Source organism: Salvelinus namaycush, chromosome 2 (genome assembly GCF_016432855.1).
Source record: "Salvelinus namaycush isolate Seneca chromosome 2, SaNama_1.0, whole genome shotgun sequence".
In the NCBI taxonomy this organism is placed as follows: Eukaryota; Metazoa; Chordata; class Actinopteri; order Salmoniformes; family Salmonidae; genus Salvelinus; species Salvelinus namaycush.
In genome coordinates, this window is record NC_052308.1 from 33,628,240 (window position 1) to 33,647,360 (window position 19,121).

The 19,121-nt window shown below is 48.9% G+C and overlaps 1 protein-coding gene across 1 annotated transcript in view; it reads right to left on the reverse strand.

Moving 5' to 3' along the window:
• The window catches only part of LOC120021297 (low-density lipoprotein receptor-related protein 1-like), a 191,575-nt gene that overhangs the window by 22,603 nt on the left and 149,851 nt on the right, over positions 1–19,121 (reverse strand). Inside the window, exons 44-70 of the mRNA XM_038964998.1 lie at positions 17,992–18,181; positions 17,235–17,439; positions 16,926–17,118; positions 16,019–16,150; positions 15,661–15,789; positions 15,439–15,558; positions 15,223–15,336; positions 10,131–10,277; positions 7,896–8,018; positions 7,663–7,779; positions 7,391–7,519; positions 7,044–7,166; positions 5,645–5,785; positions 5,250–5,437; positions 4,888–5,071; positions 4,262–4,347; positions 4,026–4,145; positions 3,722–3,909; positions 3,301–3,506; positions 2,951–3,139; positions 2,695–2,843; positions 2,451–2,544; positions 2,115–2,351; positions 1,751–1,873; positions 1,500–1,625; positions 1,206–1,322; positions 229–335 (exon numbers count right to left, since the gene is read on the reverse strand). Of these exons, the coding sequence (XP_038820926.1) occupies positions 229–335; positions 1,206–1,322; positions 1,500–1,625; positions 1,751–1,873; positions 2,115–2,351; positions 2,451–2,544; positions 2,695–2,843; positions 2,951–3,139; positions 3,301–3,506; positions 3,722–3,909; positions 4,026–4,145; positions 4,262–4,347; positions 4,888–5,071; positions 5,250–5,437; positions 5,645–5,785; positions 7,044–7,166; positions 7,391–7,519; positions 7,663–7,779; positions 7,896–8,018; positions 10,131–10,277; positions 15,223–15,336; positions 15,439–15,558; positions 15,661–15,789; positions 16,019–16,150; positions 16,926–17,118; positions 17,235–17,439; positions 17,992–18,181 (3,977 nt within the window). The remainder of the gene's footprint in view (positions 1–228; positions 336–1,205; positions 1,323–1,499; positions 1,626–1,750; positions 1,874–2,114; positions 2,352–2,450; positions 2,545–2,694; positions 2,844–2,950; positions 3,140–3,300; positions 3,507–3,721; positions 3,910–4,025; positions 4,146–4,261; positions 4,348–4,887; positions 5,072–5,249; positions 5,438–5,644; positions 5,786–7,043; positions 7,167–7,390; positions 7,520–7,662; positions 7,780–7,895; positions 8,019–10,130; positions 10,278–15,222; positions 15,337–15,438; positions 15,559–15,660; positions 15,790–16,018; positions 16,151–16,925; positions 17,119–17,234; positions 17,440–17,991; positions 18,182–19,121) is intronic.

Consider the following 19,121-nt stretch of genomic DNA (forward strand, 5'->3'; position numbering starts at 1 on the left):
GACAATGCTATTCATAAATGAACAATCCTCTAGTAATGATGTATTCATTGTGACAATGAGTTAGGACATGCACTAGTAAGATTGGGGATGGCATTGACTTTCCATATCACTAAGCTTCAACAAAAAAATAATGTTTGGGAGCATGGAACAGTGAGGGGTTTTTCCTTTTCCATTCATTTGATGTGAGTAATTTTACTGTATTTTTAATAACTGTGAGTGTCACTGTACCTCGTCTGATCCATCAGCACAGTCATGGTCTCCATCACACTTCCACCTCCCAGCAATGCAGCGACCGTTGGTACAGGAAAACTCACTCTCTGAACACTGCCTTGGCACTGAAGGGAGAGAGAGGAGGGGTGAGGAGAGGAGAGGGGTGACGAGAGAGGGAGGAGAGGAGAGGGGTGAGGAGAGAGGGAGGAGAGGAGAGGGGTGACGAGAGAGGGAGGAGAGGAGAGGGAGGGGTGTGGAAAAGAATAAGAACTTCCGGACACAGACGTATGTCATAAGGGTAAAATGGCTGTACAGACACAGGAGGAAGAGACTGGTAGCAAGGGACATATCAGAAGATGGGGGGTGGGAGTACACTGGGTCACATGGTACATCGAGGGGGAGGGGCTAAAAGGACTAGTGGGATTGGAAAGGAGCTGAGAGTCTGGATAGAGTAGAAACACTTTTTATGGAGTCAAGGAGCAAAGCTACTTTTTAAATGTTTTGTATATATTTTTTTCCCCTAATGGCAATAGGATAGTTAGTGTAGACAGACACTTGGGGCTTGGGTAGATTGGTGGTAGGTTGGGGGTGTTCATGCTGATCGTGAAGACACCTACCTCTAAACCACGTCAACAGGCCAGTGTGAAATGCAGAATAAACATGAGATGATGTGAGATGTGCAAATGGTCACAAAGTTAAATCAAAGCAATGGAAATCAAAATCTTGAATGTGCAGCGCAGTTGAGTGAACACACATACACAAACAACACACAAACACCACACATAGACATACAACACACAAACAACAGTGTTACCTTTAAAAACTATTAAATGATCTCTTTGGGGAACAGATGTAGCTGAACCCATACAGTGAAAGAAGGCATCATATACAAATAGAATACACATATATTCTGTAGCTCTAATCTCCCCCATAGTGAGAAGAGACAGGAGACCTAGTCCTGGCATCACAGACTGGACAGGACAGAGGGGACCTACCACACTTGTCCTCATCAGAGTTGTCTCCACAGTCGTTGTCATAGTCACATTGCCAGCGACCCGGGACACAACGGTTGTTCTTACACCGGAACTGGTACGGCTCACATGTCCTCTCATCTGAGGACACGACATACACAGAATACAGTCAAAGTAGAAATTATAACAGATATTTTAATAGTATACAATTATGTAAAACACACATCACAAAATAACCTTGGGAATCTCTCCATTCCTATCCCACCATCTCGCCTGCATCTCAATCTCTCTACCGCCAACCCTCCGTCCATCACTCACCGCACTCCTCCTTGGGTTCGTCTGATGCGTCCCCACAGTCGTCCTCTCCGTCACACTTCCATCGGGCCGGGATGCAGCGACCAGAGTCCTTGCAGCGGAACTCATCCACGCCACACGTCATCTGGGCTGGAGGGGGAGAGGGAATGGGGGACATTAGAGATCAGAGAGAGAATACAATGAAGGGCGGTAGAAAGAGAAGGGGAGGAATCAACGAGCAAGATGCTGGACGTGAGAGTAGAGTGGATCCGTACTGCAGTTGGCAGGCTCGTCAGATCCGTCCACACAGTCGTTGTCCCTGTCACACACCCAGACACGGGGGATACAGCGCTTGGTGATGGCACACTGGAACTGGTTAGGGGCACATGTCACCTCCGCTACACGGGACAGAAAGGAGAGAGGAGACCGTCACTTACCAATATCCGTATATGATGCATGGCTTTTCGCTCCTAGTCTTACATTTAAAATGAATTTAAATTATACACGTCAACATGCGTAGAAAACATGGTAGGCTGAAAATAACACAAAAACACTGGTTTGAAAAGACGAGAAGTTGGTGCAGTACACTACACCCCCTCTTTAACCCCTCCAATACTGTAGGAACAGCAGTCTACTCACGGCAGTCTTTCTCGTCCTCTCCCTCTCCACAGTTGTCCTGGCCGTTACAGCGGAAGATCCCAGGGATACAGCGGCTGGGGTGGCTACACTTAAACTGACTGGGCAGACAAACGTGGATGTCACAGTTGGCCTCGTCAGAGTTGTCCTGGCAGTCGTTGTCTCCGTCACAGATGTAGGCTGGGTTGGTACAGATACCTGTACCACACTGGAACTGGCCGGGCCTGCACTTGAACTCAGCTATAGGGGGATACCAAATACAACATCAGTCAACCAGGACTTTAGTACAGTGCAGCTATGATAGTTAGTGTTCATGGACTAGGACTGTCTGTCACTCACGGCATTCCGCAGGCTCGTCTGACCGGTCCCCACAATCATCCTCTGTGTCACACTTCCACCAGAACGGAATGCACTTGTCATTCTTGCACACAAACTGCAGGGAGAGAGGGAGGGGTAGGGAAAAGGATAGAGGATGGAGAGGAAGAGGGAAAGAGACAGAAAGAGAGATGATGGGGGAAGAGAGAGAAAGATTAGTTCTGAGCACAATAAGGCAGAGAAAGACACAGACGTTGGCTAAACTCACCTGGCTGGCGGTACAGTTGGACATACACCGTCTCCCGTCACTGGCCAGGTAAAAGTTAGTGGGACAGGCACACTTGTACCCCCCTCCAGGCGACAGCAGGCACAGGTTACTGCATCCTCCGTTATTGGTCTGACACGGGTGGTTGGCCACTGTGGGTCAACCAAACACACACAATAGGCCCAGGTGAGAGGAGTGCAGGCACACGTCGATACATGACAGGGTGTTCAGGTGGCGGTAACAGGAGACTTACTCATACCCTCTGGCTGGCGGTAAGGGTGGTAGATGTGGACGTCCATGGGCCGGTGCAGCGTGCTGATCAGCATGGTCTTGTTGGTGCCCTGGGTCTTGTGACACCTGTTGATGGACTTGGTCTCCCAGTCGGTCCAGTAGATGTACTCCTCAAACAGAGTCATGGCAAAGATGTGGGGGATGTCCTGGCTTAACACTGCAGGGGGGGCACACAGAGAAACAGACGCGTCAGATACGAGCAGTGATTTATTTACTCATGAGCATGTGGTGTGTATAGTGTACACGACTTCCGTTTCACGCGTGGGTATTGTAATGTCAATATCCAAATGTGCACACGTGTATGACAGAGTGTGTTACCAGTGTGTCGGTTGGTTCCGTCCAGGCTGGCGAACTCGATGTAGTCCTCTCTGGCGTCGGCCCAGTAGATACGGTCGTTGATGAAGTCCAGAGTGAGGCCGTTGGGCCAGGTGATCCTGTCCTCTACAATCACAGTCCTGTTGGAGCCGTCCATCCCTATCCTCCCTATGTGGGGGTTGTCACCCCAGTCTGACCAGTACAGGTACCTGGCAGGGACACAGCTCAGTGTGAGGCTTCAGAACCACTCAGAACACCCAGGTGAGTGGTCATAACGTCACACTACATTCTCAGCAAAGTGAGGATCAATGAGTCTCTCTTGAAGTAAAATAATCAATGCTATATTCAATATTTGAGCAGCATTCATCAAAGAGAAAATAAGAGAACATGAATGCAGTTCCTGCTTGTTATTTAGCGTTCGTACCCGTTTCGTACGTCGACTGCCACAGCGCGTGGTTCCCTCAGACCGGTGTTGACCAGGACTGTCCGGTAGGCCCCGTTCAGCTTAGACACCTCGATGGTGTCCCGCCCCTTGTCACACCAGTACAGGTTCCCTCCCACCCAATCAACAGCCAGACCATCAGGGTTGCTAAGAGATGTGCGGTGAAGGACCTGCCAAAGAGCCAATCAGAAATTACAGTTCAGTTCCCCACATTATGCAACTAAATGTAGGATACCAATCAAATGTATATTTCTAAGAGGTAAAGAGGTAATGGAGCCACACTGACTTGTACGTCGCTGCCGTTGATGTGCATGCGTCGGATCATGCTGCCCTGAGTGGTCACGTCTGTCCAGTAGATCATCTGCTGTCTGTAGTCAAAGTCCAGCGCCACCGCGTTGTTCAGGCCCTAATACACACATACACAATGGGAGAGAAGTGATCAAACATAGCATGATGGTCATAAGGAGCAATGTGTATTTCCACCTGTTGTAGGTCTTTGAGGTGTTGAGGCTCCAGTCTCACCTGTTTGAGCAGGGTGTAGTTGGAACCATCAAGGTTGAGTTTCCTTAGGTAGTAACGGTTGGCAAAGATCAGGAAGGGCTCCTCCTCTGGACAAAATAAGGATTTTTTTGGAAGAAAAGGTCATGAAGTTCAACTCCAGGCTGTCCTTACACATTGACTGTTGTATTAGAGTAGGTAAAGCTCTTACCACCTCATACCCCCCTCCACCAGCTCTTACCACTCTCATACCCCCCTCCACCAGCTCTTACCACCTCATACCCCCCTCCACCAGCTCTTACCACTCTCATACCCCCCTCCACCAGCTCTTACCACTCTCATACCCCCCTCCACCAGCTCTTACCACTCTCATACCCCACTCCACCACCTCATACCCCCCTCCACCAGCTCTTACCACCTCATACCCCCCTCCACCAGCTCTTACCCACCTCATACCCCCCTCCACCAGCTCTTACCCACCTCATACCCCCCTCCACCAGCTCTTACCCCCCTCCACCAGCTCTTACCCACCTCACACCCCCCTCCACCAGCTCTTACCCACCTCACACCTCCCTCCACCAGCTCTTACCCACCTCATACCCCCCTCCACCAGCTCTTACCACCTCATACCCCCCTCCACCAGCTCTTACCAGAGGTGGACTTGCAGATAGTGGGGTCACTGGGGCTGAGCTGGAAGCCCTCCACACAGAGACAGTGGAAGGATCCGTGGGTGTTGATGCAGCGCTGCGTGCAGGGGTAGCTGGTCGTACACTCGTCTATGTCCACGCACGTCTTCCCATCATCCTTCAGGCGGAAGCCAGGGTGGCATCTGCACTGCACGACCACACAGGAGAGGAGAGGTAAGGCTGTGTGTACTACTTCACAATGGTTAACCTTTCCGACAAATAGTTGTTACGTAGTTGACAATATAAAATGGCAATGACTACAGAAACAGTCATCACCGTTAACTATTTATTTAGCAGAGGCTCTCCAGGTGTAGGTGCGTCCTTACCTTGAAGCCTATCTTGAGGTCCTCACAGAGCTGAGAGCAGCCGCTGAGCTTGCTGTTCAGACACTCATTGATGAAGCAGTTGAGCTCGTCAGTGCCGTCACCGCAGTCATCATTCCGGTCACACAGCAGCGTCTCATTGACACAGTTCCCGTTGCCGCAAGCGTACACCGTGTCGTTACATTTCTTCTCTGTTTTGGGAAGAGGTGGAGGACAGATTGGAGGATGGGTCAGAAAGAGGAGAATAGAGAGTTAACATCTAAGGAAGAGGGGGCTTGGCTCACACATTGAGGAGTAAATCCCTTAAAATTCCTTGCAAATAGTGGGCTGAGATGAAGATCTCTTAGGGCCCAGAGAAAATAGACAGTTAGCACCATCTGTGAATGTGTGTGTCTAACCTGGGCCGTTGCAGTGGGGGTTCTTGGGGGCTTCATCAGAGCGGTCGTGACAGTCGAACTCTCCGTCACACTCCCAGGAGCTCTGGATGAGGCAGCGGCCGTTGGCACAGCGGAACTCATTGGATCCACACGTAGGGTACTCTGAAAGGAGAGACGGGTGATTGGTTGGTTGATTAATTGCATTTTTCTATACAGTTATGTCACTGGTAGGCCCATCACATACATATACATATATACAAAAGTATGCGGACATCCCTTCAAATTAGTGTATTCGGCTATTTCAGCCACACCTGTTGCTGACAGGTATGAAACTGAGCAGACAGCCTTGCAATCTCCATAGACAAACAATGGCAGCAGAATGGCCGTCCTGAAGAGCTCAGTGACTTTCAACGTGGCACCGTCATAGGATGACACCTTTCCAAATAGGTCAGTTTGTCAAATTTCTGTCCTGCTAGATCTGCCCCCAGTCAACAGTAAGTGCTGTTATTGTGAAGTGGAAACGTCTAGGAGCAACAACGGCTCAGCTGCGAAGTGGTAGGCCACACAAGTTCACAGAATGGGACCGCCGAGTGCTGAAGCACGTAGCGAGTAAAAATCGTCTGTCCTCGGTTGCAACACTCACTACCAAGTTCCATTGAACTCTGGAGCAGTGAAAACGTGTTCTCTGGAGTGATGAATCACGCTTCACCATCTGGCAAATCTGAGTTTGGCGGATGCCAGGAGAACTATACCTGCCCCAGTCTATAGTGCCAACTGTAAAGTATGGTGGAGGAGGAATAATTGTCTGGGACTGTTTTTTCATGGTTCGGGCTAGGCCCTTAGTTCCAGTGAAGGGAAAACTTAACGCTACAGCATACAATGACATTCTAGACGATTCTATGCTTCCAACTTTGCGGCAACAGTTTGGGGGAAGGCTCTTTCCTGTTTCAGCACAATGCCCCCCTGTACACAAAGCGAGGTCCATACAGAAATGGTTTGTCGGGATCGGTGTGGAAGAACTTGACTGGCCTGCACAGAGCCCTGACCTCAACCCCATCAAACACCTTTGGGATGAATTGGTACGTCGACTGCGAGCCAGACCTAATCGCCAAACGTCAGTGTCCGACCTCACTAATGCTCGTGGCTGAATGGAAGCAAGTCACCGCAGCAATGTTCCAACATCTAGTGGAAAGCCATCCCAGAAGAGTGGAGGCTGTTATAGCAGCAAAGGGGGGTCCAACTCCATATTAATGCCCATGATTTTGGAATGAGATGTTCGACGAGCAGGTGTCCACATACTTTTGGTCATGTAGTGCATCATGAAAACAGAATATTCATTCCAAATGTTTAAGGATTAACACAATGATACTATGATAGTGTGTGAGTGTAAGAGGGGGTACAACAGGGGTCATCCACTCACCACACTCCAGGGACTCGTCAGAGCCGTCACTGCAGTCTTTGTCATGATCACACACAAAGTGCTTGGGGATGCACTGTCTGTTCTGACACATGAACTCATTCTCATCACAGGTGTTGTTGAACACTGAGACACAGACAGACAGACATTAGTTAGTCAATAAGCTACTGAATTATCAAAACAATCTGTATACCAGCAAGTAATTATTTGATAATGATTGCATAAAGAACTTCTGTTAAACTCAAATTGCTTAACATTGTATGGGGTAAGTAACATCTCCCATACTTCCATAGGTAAAGATGAATCCAGTCAATAGTCCTCCGTCCTCCTCGGACTGATCCACTACTCACCACATCCAGCCTTGACACTCTCATCCACCCCGTCAGGACAGTCCTTGTCCCCGTCACACTTCCAGTGCTGGGGGACACACACATGAGAGCCAGGACACTGGAAGGCATGTGGACTACACGTCTTATTCTCTGTCAGGAGAGGTGTGGGGAGGAGGGGAGACAGATATGGGGCAAGGGCATTACTCTTGGGTGCATTCGTTTTGAATTAGTCTAGTATTTCTAATTGAGTGACCTCCCTGTTAGCGATTGTGTGTGGCGTGAATCACACTCACTGCACTTGCTGCCCTCGTCAGTCCCATCACCACAGTCGTCAGCGCCGTCACACACCCAACGGTTGGGGATACAGCGGTGGTTGCCGCATTCAAACTGGCTGGCCGAGCAGAACTTATCTAAAGGAGAGAGAGACCAAAGAGGGTGGTGCAATAAAGAGAAAGAACATCTGTCAGAAATGTGTGGTGAAAGACTACAGTGATCAGCAGTCCAGTAAAAAGCCATCTGAACTGACCACAGTGTGTCTCGTCAGCTCCGTTCTCACAGTCGTTCTCCTTGTCGCAGGTCCAGCTCATAGGGATACAGCGACCACTAGGACACGCAAAGAATGAAGCAGGACACTTGGTCTTCCTCCGGTCTGCTCGACAAACAGATGGACAGATAGTGGTTAATCAAAATAAATGTTACTGGTCGCATACACATATGTAGCAGATGTGTAGCGAAATGCTTGTGTTATAACTCCAACAGTGCAGTAATATCTAACAATTCACAACAAAACACACAAATCTAAAAGTAAAAACGGAATATATATATATATAAATATTAGGATGAGCAATGTTGGAATCTCGAGTGTATATATATAGTCCGGGGCCTCCCACTCCTCTTTCTATTCTGGCTAGAGCCAGTTTGCGCTGTTCTGTGAAGGGAGTAGTACACAGCGTTGTACGAGATCTTCAGTTTCTTGGCAATTTCTCGCATGGAATAGCCTTCATTTCTCACAACAAGAATAGACTGACGAGTTTCAGAAGAAAATTCTTTGCTTCTGGCCATTTTGAGCCTGTAATCGAACCCACAAATGCTGATGCTCCTTATATTCAACTAGTCTAAAGAAGCCCAGTTTTATTGCTTCTTTAATGAGCGCAACAGTTTTCAGCTGTGCTAACATAATTGCAAAAGGGTTTTCTAATGATCAATTAGCCTTTTAAAATGACAAACTTGGATTAGCTAACACAACGTGCCATTGAAACACATGAGTGAGGGTGGCTGATAATGGGCCTCTGTACGCCTATGTATATATTCCATTCAAAATCTGCTGTTTCCAGCTACAATAGTCATTTACAACATTAACAGTGTCTACACTGTATTTCACCTTGTGAAGATTCTGGAGGAAACAGGTACAAAAGTATCTATATCCAGAGTAAAACAAGTCCTATATCGACATAACCTGAAAGGCCGCTCAGCAAGGAAGAAGCCACTGTTCCAAAACTGCCATAAAAAAGCCAGACTACGGTTTGCAACTGCACATGGGGACAAAGATCCTTGCACATGGGGACAAAGATTTTCCTATAAAAAATTTGTGGGCAGAACTGACAAAGCGTGTGCGTGCAAGGAGGCCTACAAACCTGACTCCATTACACCAGCTCTGTCAGGAGGAATGGGCCAGAATTCACCCAACTTATTGTGGGAAGCTTGTGGAAGGCTACCCGAAACGTTTGCCCCAGTTAAACAATTTAAAGGCAATGCTGCCAAATACTAATTGAGTGTATGTAAACTTCTGACCCACTGGAATTGTGATACAGTAAATTATAAGTGAAATAATCTGTCTGTAAACAATTGTTGGAAAAATGACTTGTGTCGTGCACAAAGTAGATGTCCTAACCAACTTGCCAAAACTATAGTTTGTTAACAAGAAATTTGTGGAGTGGTTGAAAAACGAGTTTTAATGACTCCAACCGAAGTGTATGTAAACTTCTGACTTCAACTGTATATACAGCAATAGTTGAATAGAAGGGCCTTGACTAGAATACAGTATATACATATGAAATGAGTAAAACAGTATGTAAACATTATTAAAGTGATCAGTGATTTCATGTCTGTGTACATAGCGCAGCAGCCTCTAAGGTTGAGTAACAGGGTGGTAGCCGGCTAGTGACAGTGACTAAGTTCAGGGCAGGGTACTGGGTGGAGGCCGGATAGTGATGGTTATTTAACAGTCTGATGGCCTTGAGATAGAAGCTGGTCCCAGCTTGGTCTCAGCTTTGATGCACCTGTACTGACCTCGCCTTCTATAACATATTATAGTAGGGTGGCACTAAATAGGGAAATGTATGGAACAAGAGTAGCATGTTGGTATAATAGATTAGCACGTTTGTTTTATGAAAATACTTATTTACTGACAAACAAGCAATTCTACTTTTAATGACATTTCTAATCTTGCAGTTTTGTGATATCTTACGTCCCTCTTTACTTGTCGTACTCATCTTGAATTTGGGAGCGTTTAATAGACTTGTGCTGTGTGTTAATGAAATGTTGGTGTTTTAATGTGAACTCTGGGGCTCCCCTAGCAGCTGGTTGCCTTAAAGAGATACGCTGAATCAGAGTCCACAAGGACAAGAGTCTGAAAACATTTCAGATGTTGCAGCTTATTGTGTGTGTGTGTGTGTGTGTGTGTGTGTGTGTGTGTGTGTGTGTGTGTGTGTGTGTGTGTGTGTGTGTGTGTGTGTGTGTGTGTTTGGGCATGTGTGTTCACCTGGGCAGTTCCTCTCGTCGGAGTAGTCTCCACAGTCATTGGCTCCATCACACACCCAGGAGGATGCGTAGCAGAGGCTGGTGAACTCACACTTCTGGAAGGTCACACCCTTAACCCCCAGCCGGAAGTAGCTGGAACAGTCAGTAGCTGGTGGACAAGGACAGGGGTTACACAGTGAGTATATATATTATAAAGTCAGTCTAAACTCATTTAGTTCATTAGCTTCAGCTTCAGCATCATATCTAAATTTACTTTACTGACTTTATTGTCCGCGTGGGGAACTTGTGATGCAGTGTCATGTACACATTTAAAGTGGCGTTTAACTACAAAAAAACTGACAATACAACTTTCATAACAGTTAGATACCAATAAAAAGAGACCAGCCTGCTGGCCTTACTGGGTGGATAGGAACATTATCCTGCTGGCCTTACTGGGTGGATAGGAACATTAGCCTGCTGGCCTTACTGGGTAGATAGGAACATTAGCCTGCTGGTCTTACTGGGTCTATAGGAACATTAGCCTGCTGGCCTTACTGGGTGGATAGGAACATTAGCCTGCTGGCCTTACTGGGTAGATAGGAACATTAGCCTGCTGGCCTTACTGGGTGGAGAGGAACATTAGCCTGCTGACCTTACTGGGTGGATAGGAACATTAGCCCGCTGGCCTTACTGGGTAGATAGGAACATTAGCCTGCTGGCCTTACTGGGTCTATAGGAACATTAGCCTGCTGGCCTTACTGGGTGGAGAGGAACATTAGCCTGCTGGTCTTACTGGGTGGATAGGAACATTAGCCTGCTGGCCTTACTGGGTGGAGAGGAACATTAGCCTGCTGACCTTACTGGGTGGAGAGGAACATTAGCCTGCTGGTCTTACTGAGTCTATAGGAACATTAGCCCGCTGGCCTTACTGGGTGGATAGGAACATTAGCCTGCTGGCCTTACTGGGTGGAGAGGAACATTAGCCTGCTGACCTTACTGGGTGGAGAGGAACATTAGCCTGCTGGTCTTACTGAGTCTATAGGAACATTAGCCTGCTGGCCTTACTGGGTAGATAGGAACATTAGCCTGCTGGCCTTACTGGGTAGATAGGAACATTAGCCCGCTGGCCTTACTGGGTGGATAGGAACACTAGCCTGCTGGCCTTACTGGGTAGATAGGAACATTAGCCTGCTGGCCTTACTGTGGGTGGAGAGGAACATTAGCCTGCTGGCCTTACTGGGTAGATAGGAACATTAGCCTGCTGGCCTTACTGGGTAGATAGGAACATTAGCCCGCTGGCCTTACTGGGTGGATAGGAACATTAGCCTGCTGGTCTTACTGAGTCTATAGGAACATTAGCCCGCTGGCCTTACTGGGTAGATAGGAACATTAGCCTGCTGGCCTTACTGGGTAGATAGGAACATTAGCCTGCTGGCCTTACTGGGTAGATAGGAACATTAGCCTGCTGGCCTTACTGGGTAGATAGGAACATTAGCCTGCTGGTCTTACTGAGTCTATAGGAACATTAGCCCGCTGGCCTTACTGGGTAGATAGGAACATTAGCCTGCTGGCCTTACTGGGTGGATAGGAACATTAGCCCGCTGGCCTTACTGGGTAGATAGGAACATTAGCCTGCTGGCCTTACTGGGTGGAGAGGAACATTAGCCTGCTGGTCTTACTGAGTCTATAGGAACATTAGCCTGCTGGCCTTACTGGGTGGATAGGAACATTAGCCTGCTGGCCTTACTGGGTGGATAGGAACATTAGCCCGCTGGCCTTACTGGGTAGATAGGAACATTAGCCTGCTGGCCTTACTGGGTGGAGACGAACATTAGCCTGCTGGTCTTACTGAGTCTATAGGAACATTAGCCTGCTGGCCTTACTGGGTGGATAGGAACATTAGCCTGCTGGCCTTACTGGGTAGATAGGAACATTAGCCTGCTGGCCTTACTGGGTGGAGAGGAACATTAGCCTGCTGGCCTTACTGGGTAGATAGGAACATTAGCCTGCTGGCCTTACTGGGTGGAGAGGAACATTAGCCTGCTGGCCTTACTGGGTAGAGAGGAACATTAGCCTGCTGGCCTTACTGGGTGGATAGGAACATTAGCCTGCTGGCCTTACTGGGTAGATAGGAACATTAGCCTGCTGGCCTTACTGGGTAGATAGGAACATTAGCCTGCTGGCCTTACTGGGTGGAGAGGAACATTAGCCTGCTGGCCTTACTGGGTGGAGAGGAACATTAGCCTGCTGGCCTTACTGGGTGGAGAGGAACATTATCCTGCTGGCCTTACTGGGTGGAGAGGAACATTAGACTGCTGGTCTTACTGGGTCGATAGGAACATTAGCCTGCTGGTCTTACTGGGTGGAGAGGAACATTAGCCTGCTGGCCTTACTGGGTGGAGAGGAACATTAGCCTGCTGGCCTTACTGGGTGGAGAGGAACATTAGCCTGCTGGCCTTACTGGGTGGAGAGGAACATTATCCTGCTGGCCTTACTGGGTGGAGAGGAACATTAGACTGCTGGTCTTACTGGGTCGATAGGAACATTAGCCTGCTGGCCTTACTGGGTGGAGAGGAACATTAGCCTGCTGGCCTTACTGGGTGGAGAGGAACATTAGACTGCTGGTCTTACTGGGTCGATAGGAACATTAGCCTGCTGGTCTTACTGGGTGGAGAGGAACATTAGACTGCTGGTTTTACTGGGTCGATAGGAACATTAGCCTGCTGGCCTTACTGTGGGTGGAGAGGAACATTAGCCTGCTGGCCTTACTGGGTGGAGAGGAACATTAGACTGCTGGTCTTACTGGGTCGATAGGAACATTAGCCTGCTGGTCTTACTGGGTGGAGAGGAACATTAGCCTGCTGGTCTTACTGGGTGGAGAGGAACATTAGCCTGCTGGCCTTACTGGGTGGAGAGGAACATTAGCCTGCTGGCCTTACTGGGTGGAGAGGAACATTAGCCTGCTGGCCTTACTGAGTGGATAGGAACATTAGCCTGCTGGCCTTACTGGATGGAGAGGAACATTAGCCTGCTGGTCTTACTGGGTGGATAGGAACATTAGCCTGCTGGCCTTACTGGGTGGATAGGAACATTAGCCTGCTGGCCTTACTGGGTGGAGAGGAACATTAGCCCGCTGGTCTTACTGGGTGGAGAGGAACATTAGCCCGCTGGCCTTACTGGGTGGATAGGAACATTATCCTGCTGGCCTTACTGGGTGGATAGGAACATTATCCTGCTGGCCTTACTGGGTGGAGAGGAACATTAGCCTGCTGGCCTTACTGGGTGGAGAGGAACATTATCCTGCTGGCCTTACTGGGTGGATAGGAACATTATCCTGCTGGCCTTACTGGGTGGATAGGAACATTATCCTGCTGGCCTTACTGGGTGGATAGGAACATTATCCTGCTGGCCTTACTGGGTGGAGAGGAACATTATCCTGCTGACCTTACTGGGTGGAGAGGAACATTAGCCTGCTGGCCTTACTGGGTGGATAGGAACATTATCCTGCTGGCCTTACTGGGTGGATAGGAACATTATCCTGCTGGCCTTACTGGGTGGAGAGGAACATTATCCTGCTGACCTTACTGGGTGGATAGGAACATTATCCTGCTGGCCTTACTGGGTGGAGAGGAACATTAGCCTGCTGGCCTTACTGGGTGGATAGGAACATTAGCCCGCTGGCCTTACTGGGTGGATAGGAACATTAGCCTGCTGGCCTTACTGGGTCTATAGGAACATTAGCCTGCTGGCCTTACTGGGTGGAGAGGAACATTATCCTGCTGGCCTTACTGGGTGGATAGGAACATTAGCCTGCTGGCCTTACTGGGTGGAGAGGAACATTATCCTGCTGGCCTTACTGGATGGAGAGGAACATTAGCCTGCTGGCCTTACTGGGTGGAGAGGAACATTATCCTGCTGGCCTTACTGGGTGGATAGGAACATTAGCCTGCTGGCCTTACTGGGTGGAGAGGAACATTATCCTGCTGGCCTTACTGGATGGAGAGGAACATTAGCCTGCTGGCCTTACTGGGTAGATAGGAACATTAGCCTGCTGGCCTTACTGGGTGGAGAGGAACATTATCCTGCTGGCCTTACTGGGTGGAGAGGAACATTATCCTGCTGGCCTTACTGGGTGGAGAGGAACATTATCCTGCTGGCCTTACTGGGTGGAGAGGAACATTAGCCTGCTGACCTTACTGGGTGGAGAGGAACATTAGCCTGCTGGCCTTACTGGGTGGAGAGGAACATTAGCCTGCTGGCCTTACTGGGTGGAGAGGAACATTAGCCTGCTGGCCTTACTGGGTGGAGAGGAACATTATCCTGCTGGCCTTACTGGGTGGAGAGGAACATTATCCTGCTGGCCTTACTGGGTGGAGAGGAACATTATCCTGCTGGCCTTACTGGGTGGAGAGGAACATTAGCCTGCTGACCTTACTGGGTGGAGAGGAACATTAGCCTGCTGGCCTTACTGGGTGGAGAGGAACATTAGCCTGCTGGCCTTACTGGGTGGATAGGAACACTAGCCTGCTGGCCTTACTGGGTCTATAGGAACATTAGCCTGCTGGCCTTACTGGGTGGAGAGGAACATTAGCCTGCTGACCTTACTGGGTGGACAGGAACATTAGCCTGCTGGCCTTACTGGGTGGAGAGGAACATTAGCCTGCTGGCCTTACTGGGTGGATAGGAACATTAGCCCGAGCTATTTAGGAAGGATATCACACCTGACACAAATTATTGTCTAGTTCTGTTTTTTCCTACCGAGGGGTGCCATATACCTGCGCCCAGAGGAGAGTAGTTCAAAGTCCGGGTACAGGGGGTGGCTTGGGTCTAAAATGACTTTGTGAGCCTTGGAGGGCCCTGGCCTTAAAGATCTCATCCAGCTGTAAAGTGACATTATACATTATGACAGAGCAACGCTGACTGAGTTTTAGTCTGGTCCAAAATGAAGTCTGGATTAGTGTTACGTCTGATGTTAGGTTTAGCTGAGTCTAGTCTAAAGATTAGTCTGTGTTCTTTCTTGAGTTAAGTCTAGTCAATCGTGAAGCCTGGGTTCGTTCGAGTTCAAACTTAACCTAACAAATCGATTTAACTAGCCTGGCGCCAAGGTGACTCACAGCAGTTCATCTCGTCGCTGGCGTCCTCGCAGTCTACAATCTGGTTACATTTGCTGGAGTTGGTGGTGCAGCCACCGTCTCTGCACTGGAACTGCTCTGCCGTACACAAGGTGGCTGGAACACACACAGATCCACACATTACACTGGTGACAACCATAGAACCTCCACCCAAACTACCACCCAGTATATACTGCATGAGCTAGCTAGCCTGCTTACTGTTGCAGAAGAGTTCGTCTGAGTCGTCCCCACAATCGTCCTGTCCGTTACACCAGGAGCTGTGTCCCACACACCTGCCGTTCACACACCGCCTGTAGCCCTTCTTACACACCCGGTTGGCTGAAGACGTACAAAGGGCAGGAGAAAATAACGTTAGAAACATTAATCCCATTATAGCTTATATAGGTCGTGTAAAAGAATGCGCCCGTCGGTCTCACTCACCGCAGTAGGACTGTTTCTCGTCTGACTTGTCCTTGCAGTGGGCCATGCCGTCACAGGTCAGAGTGTAGTTCACACAGTCTCCATTCCCACACTCAAACTCATCTACACTGCCGCACGTGGTGTTTAGGGCTGAGAGGGACAGAGAGGGGGGAGAGAGAGAGAGGAGGAAAGAGACACTTAACTTCATAATAAAAAAAACATGGTTTTAGTGCTGAACATTTCAAAGTTCAGCCCCATTGGCTGTTCTTACATCATTAATGACATGATAAAATGCCCTCATCCACTCTCCCTCCCCATGTCCTAGTTCTCTCATTTCTCCATACCCTTCCCTATTCCCACTTTCCCCCCTCTTTCTCACCGATGCAGGTGTTGTCCTCCAGCAGTTTCCTTTCACCATCGCCACGGCAAGTACAGTTGACCCTGCCCTCTGAGGTCAGAAGACACAGGTCCTGACAACCTCCGTTGTTCACCCGACACAGAGAGAACTCGCCTACACAGAGAGAGGTTTAGAGCACGCACGCACAGTGAATGGTCAGAGACCACAACTCTCCATCTACTTGTGTCTAATATAAACTGTCACAGTGTAAATGGGATTTGCAGCAATTACCACAGGTTCACTGTGAATGTTGAGAGTGGGGAGGAGGTAAGCAACTGGGAAGTCAATAGTGGGTGTTGTGGGTGTGTGTGTGTGTGTGTGTGTGTGGGGGGGGGGGGGGGGGGGGGTTGAGAAAGACAGAGCCATTGATTTGAAGTGATAGAGGGAGATTGGAAACTCAGTGAGATGAACAAGTGTGAATTGAACTGGACGAGGTAGAGAGATGAGGAAATATGTGTTTCATGGGACTGTTGGAGCAGAAGATGGGGAGTGTGTGTGTGTGTGTGTGTGTGTGTGTGTCTACAGGGTGATAGATTGGGGCAGTGGAGCCTCAGGTGGTCTCATTCTCCAGGTGTATGGAGCTCCTCTCAGCTGTGTCACACTCTCTGATTACTTCTGGCACCTCATTAACTTTGGTGGCGCAGCAGTGTGTGTGCGCGTGTCAGAGGAGACTGGTGGGATGAGCTATAGGAGGACAGTATCAAACAGAAGGAAACCATGTTTGACTCCGTTCCAGCCAATACAATGAGCCTGTCCTCCTATAGCTCCTTTCACCAGCCTCCTCTGGTACATGTACCACTCTGCTTGGCCACACCAACCCCTCACCCCTTTATCTGCCCTAAAAAAAAAACATCCACCCAAACCCCACCCTCTTTTGCTTAGAACTCACAGCTATTAGTGTCGTTGGCCACCGCGACGATGCCCATTGGCTGCTGGGGGATGTCGGCTCTGAGGAGTTTCATGTCTCCGCCCACGTACTTGTCGGCCCTGAGGACGGCCCTGCGGACCCAGTCGGTCCAGAAGATGTAGTCTCCATACACCGCCAGGCCAAACGGATGGACTGGCTCATTCTTCAACACCACCTATAGGGGGCAGCAGAGATACACACAAAAGATGAACCATCAAGTGTGTTCCATGAGTGTGGGTGGGTTATTGCGTATACATCATCTGCGAGTGTGTGTGTGCCAGTGTTACTCACGTAGCGGCGGCTGCCATCGTACTCGCAACGTTCGATCTTGTCCAGGGTGGCGTCGGAGAAATAGAGTTTCTCAGCGCGGTGGTCTATGGCCAGGCCGTTGGGGGTGCGGATGTCACTGCCGATGATCACCAGTACATTGTTACCAGACAGGGTGGCACGCATGATACTGGGGGACTGTTCATTCCAGTTGGTCCAGAACATCAGGCTGGTGGGTGACAACACGAGGGAACTTACAGTATAGAAGGCAGATGTGTGTAAATGTTCACAACAGTGGATAGGCTTCTGATTCAAACGGCACAACTGGTTTGTGCATGGTGCTTCCATTCCATCACCATATCTGCAGGTTCCCGCATGAGCCATATACAGCATACTGAATATATTAGTTAGCTTTATGTCTCTGGATAAATCGATCTGCTAAATGACCAGAATATATTAAGATTCCAAAAGAAGTGCTGTAGGAGAGGCAGGTACATGGGCTAAACGCTATCCAAGGAGAAAATCTATGAAAATCTACTTACATTGAGGCTAAACTATCTATACTGTACTTCAATCTGTATTCATCCAATTAAAACACCTTATGACAAGGGTCAGGATATGGGAATGTTAGCTAGTGTCAGATGAACTGCAACAGACTCGTATCAGATACTCACTCCTGACACTAAAGACTAATAAAACCATATCAATTAAAACCCTATGATCTGGGTCAGAAACTTGGAACAGTGCGATTTACGACCACTACGGTCCAAGAGACACTCACTCCTGACACTCGTCCAGTACGAAGGCCCGGGGGTGGTCGTCTCCAGACATGGTGACCACGGTGTCGCGGTCCCAGGCACCCCAGCGGCTCTGGTTGACCGTGTGGCGGGTGATTGTGGAGGTGGTATAGCTGGTCCAGTACAAAGTGTCCCAGCCACGGTGGTACGCCAGGCCCTCTACCGAACCCACATCTGACGAGGGGGAGAGAGGGGGAAAGAGGCAGAGGGGAGGCAAGGGGAGAGAGAGGAGGGAGAAAGAAGGAGGATGAGTGGAGAGAGAGAGGGGGGGACAGAAAGAAAAAACGGCAAGGAAAAAAAGACAGGGAGGGAGAAGAGACAAATACCACGTCAATCCCAGTTGAGTGTTAAAAGGACATGACTCAGGTCTCTGGCAGTAGCACAGAGCTGGCAGGCAGAGTGGAGCTGGATGCCATAGCAGAGGAGGTCCGAGAATACTCACAGAGGACATGACAGGCCACTGGTAATGATCTAGAACCCTCTGTGATCTAAGGCTTTCATCCAACTAACAGCTCTTCAAAAGGTCACAACATAAATGGCTAACAGCTCGCAGAATATTTCCTTCCATTGCTCTTTTTCATCAATAGTTGGGAGTGTTCACAGCATTTTTGTGCTCCACAGCCTTCTAATGAGTAACTGGCTGAGTTCAGCCCAGCTCAGCTTAGCTCAGCCCAGTTCAGACGAGAGGAGACTGGGGAGAGGAGAGCTGGCCAAGATGGAGGAACACACTGTACTCTGGTGGTGGAGAAACACACTCACACAGTCACACACACCCTTAAAGTCTGCCAAGGACACTTTTGGGTTACGCACAACACACCCACGGTCAACCACAACTAATTGTTCCAAAAAGACTAATAGTCACCTGCTTGTTATCCCAGTAGAAACAGAGGGACTGGAATGATTTAATAGGCATTCTTCTGAAGCGGTTATGACCTAATAAGTACATCACATGCCTGGCCAGTGTCTCTGGGAGGTTCAACACAAGGTGGGACACTTTGCACTTCACCTCCATCTCTCTATTTCATCACCACAGACATGAGTCACGGACTGGCTAGCATGGTATTGTGAGAGATTCTGAATGAGACCGAGTGAAGGACCTAAGAGCTGGAGTGTG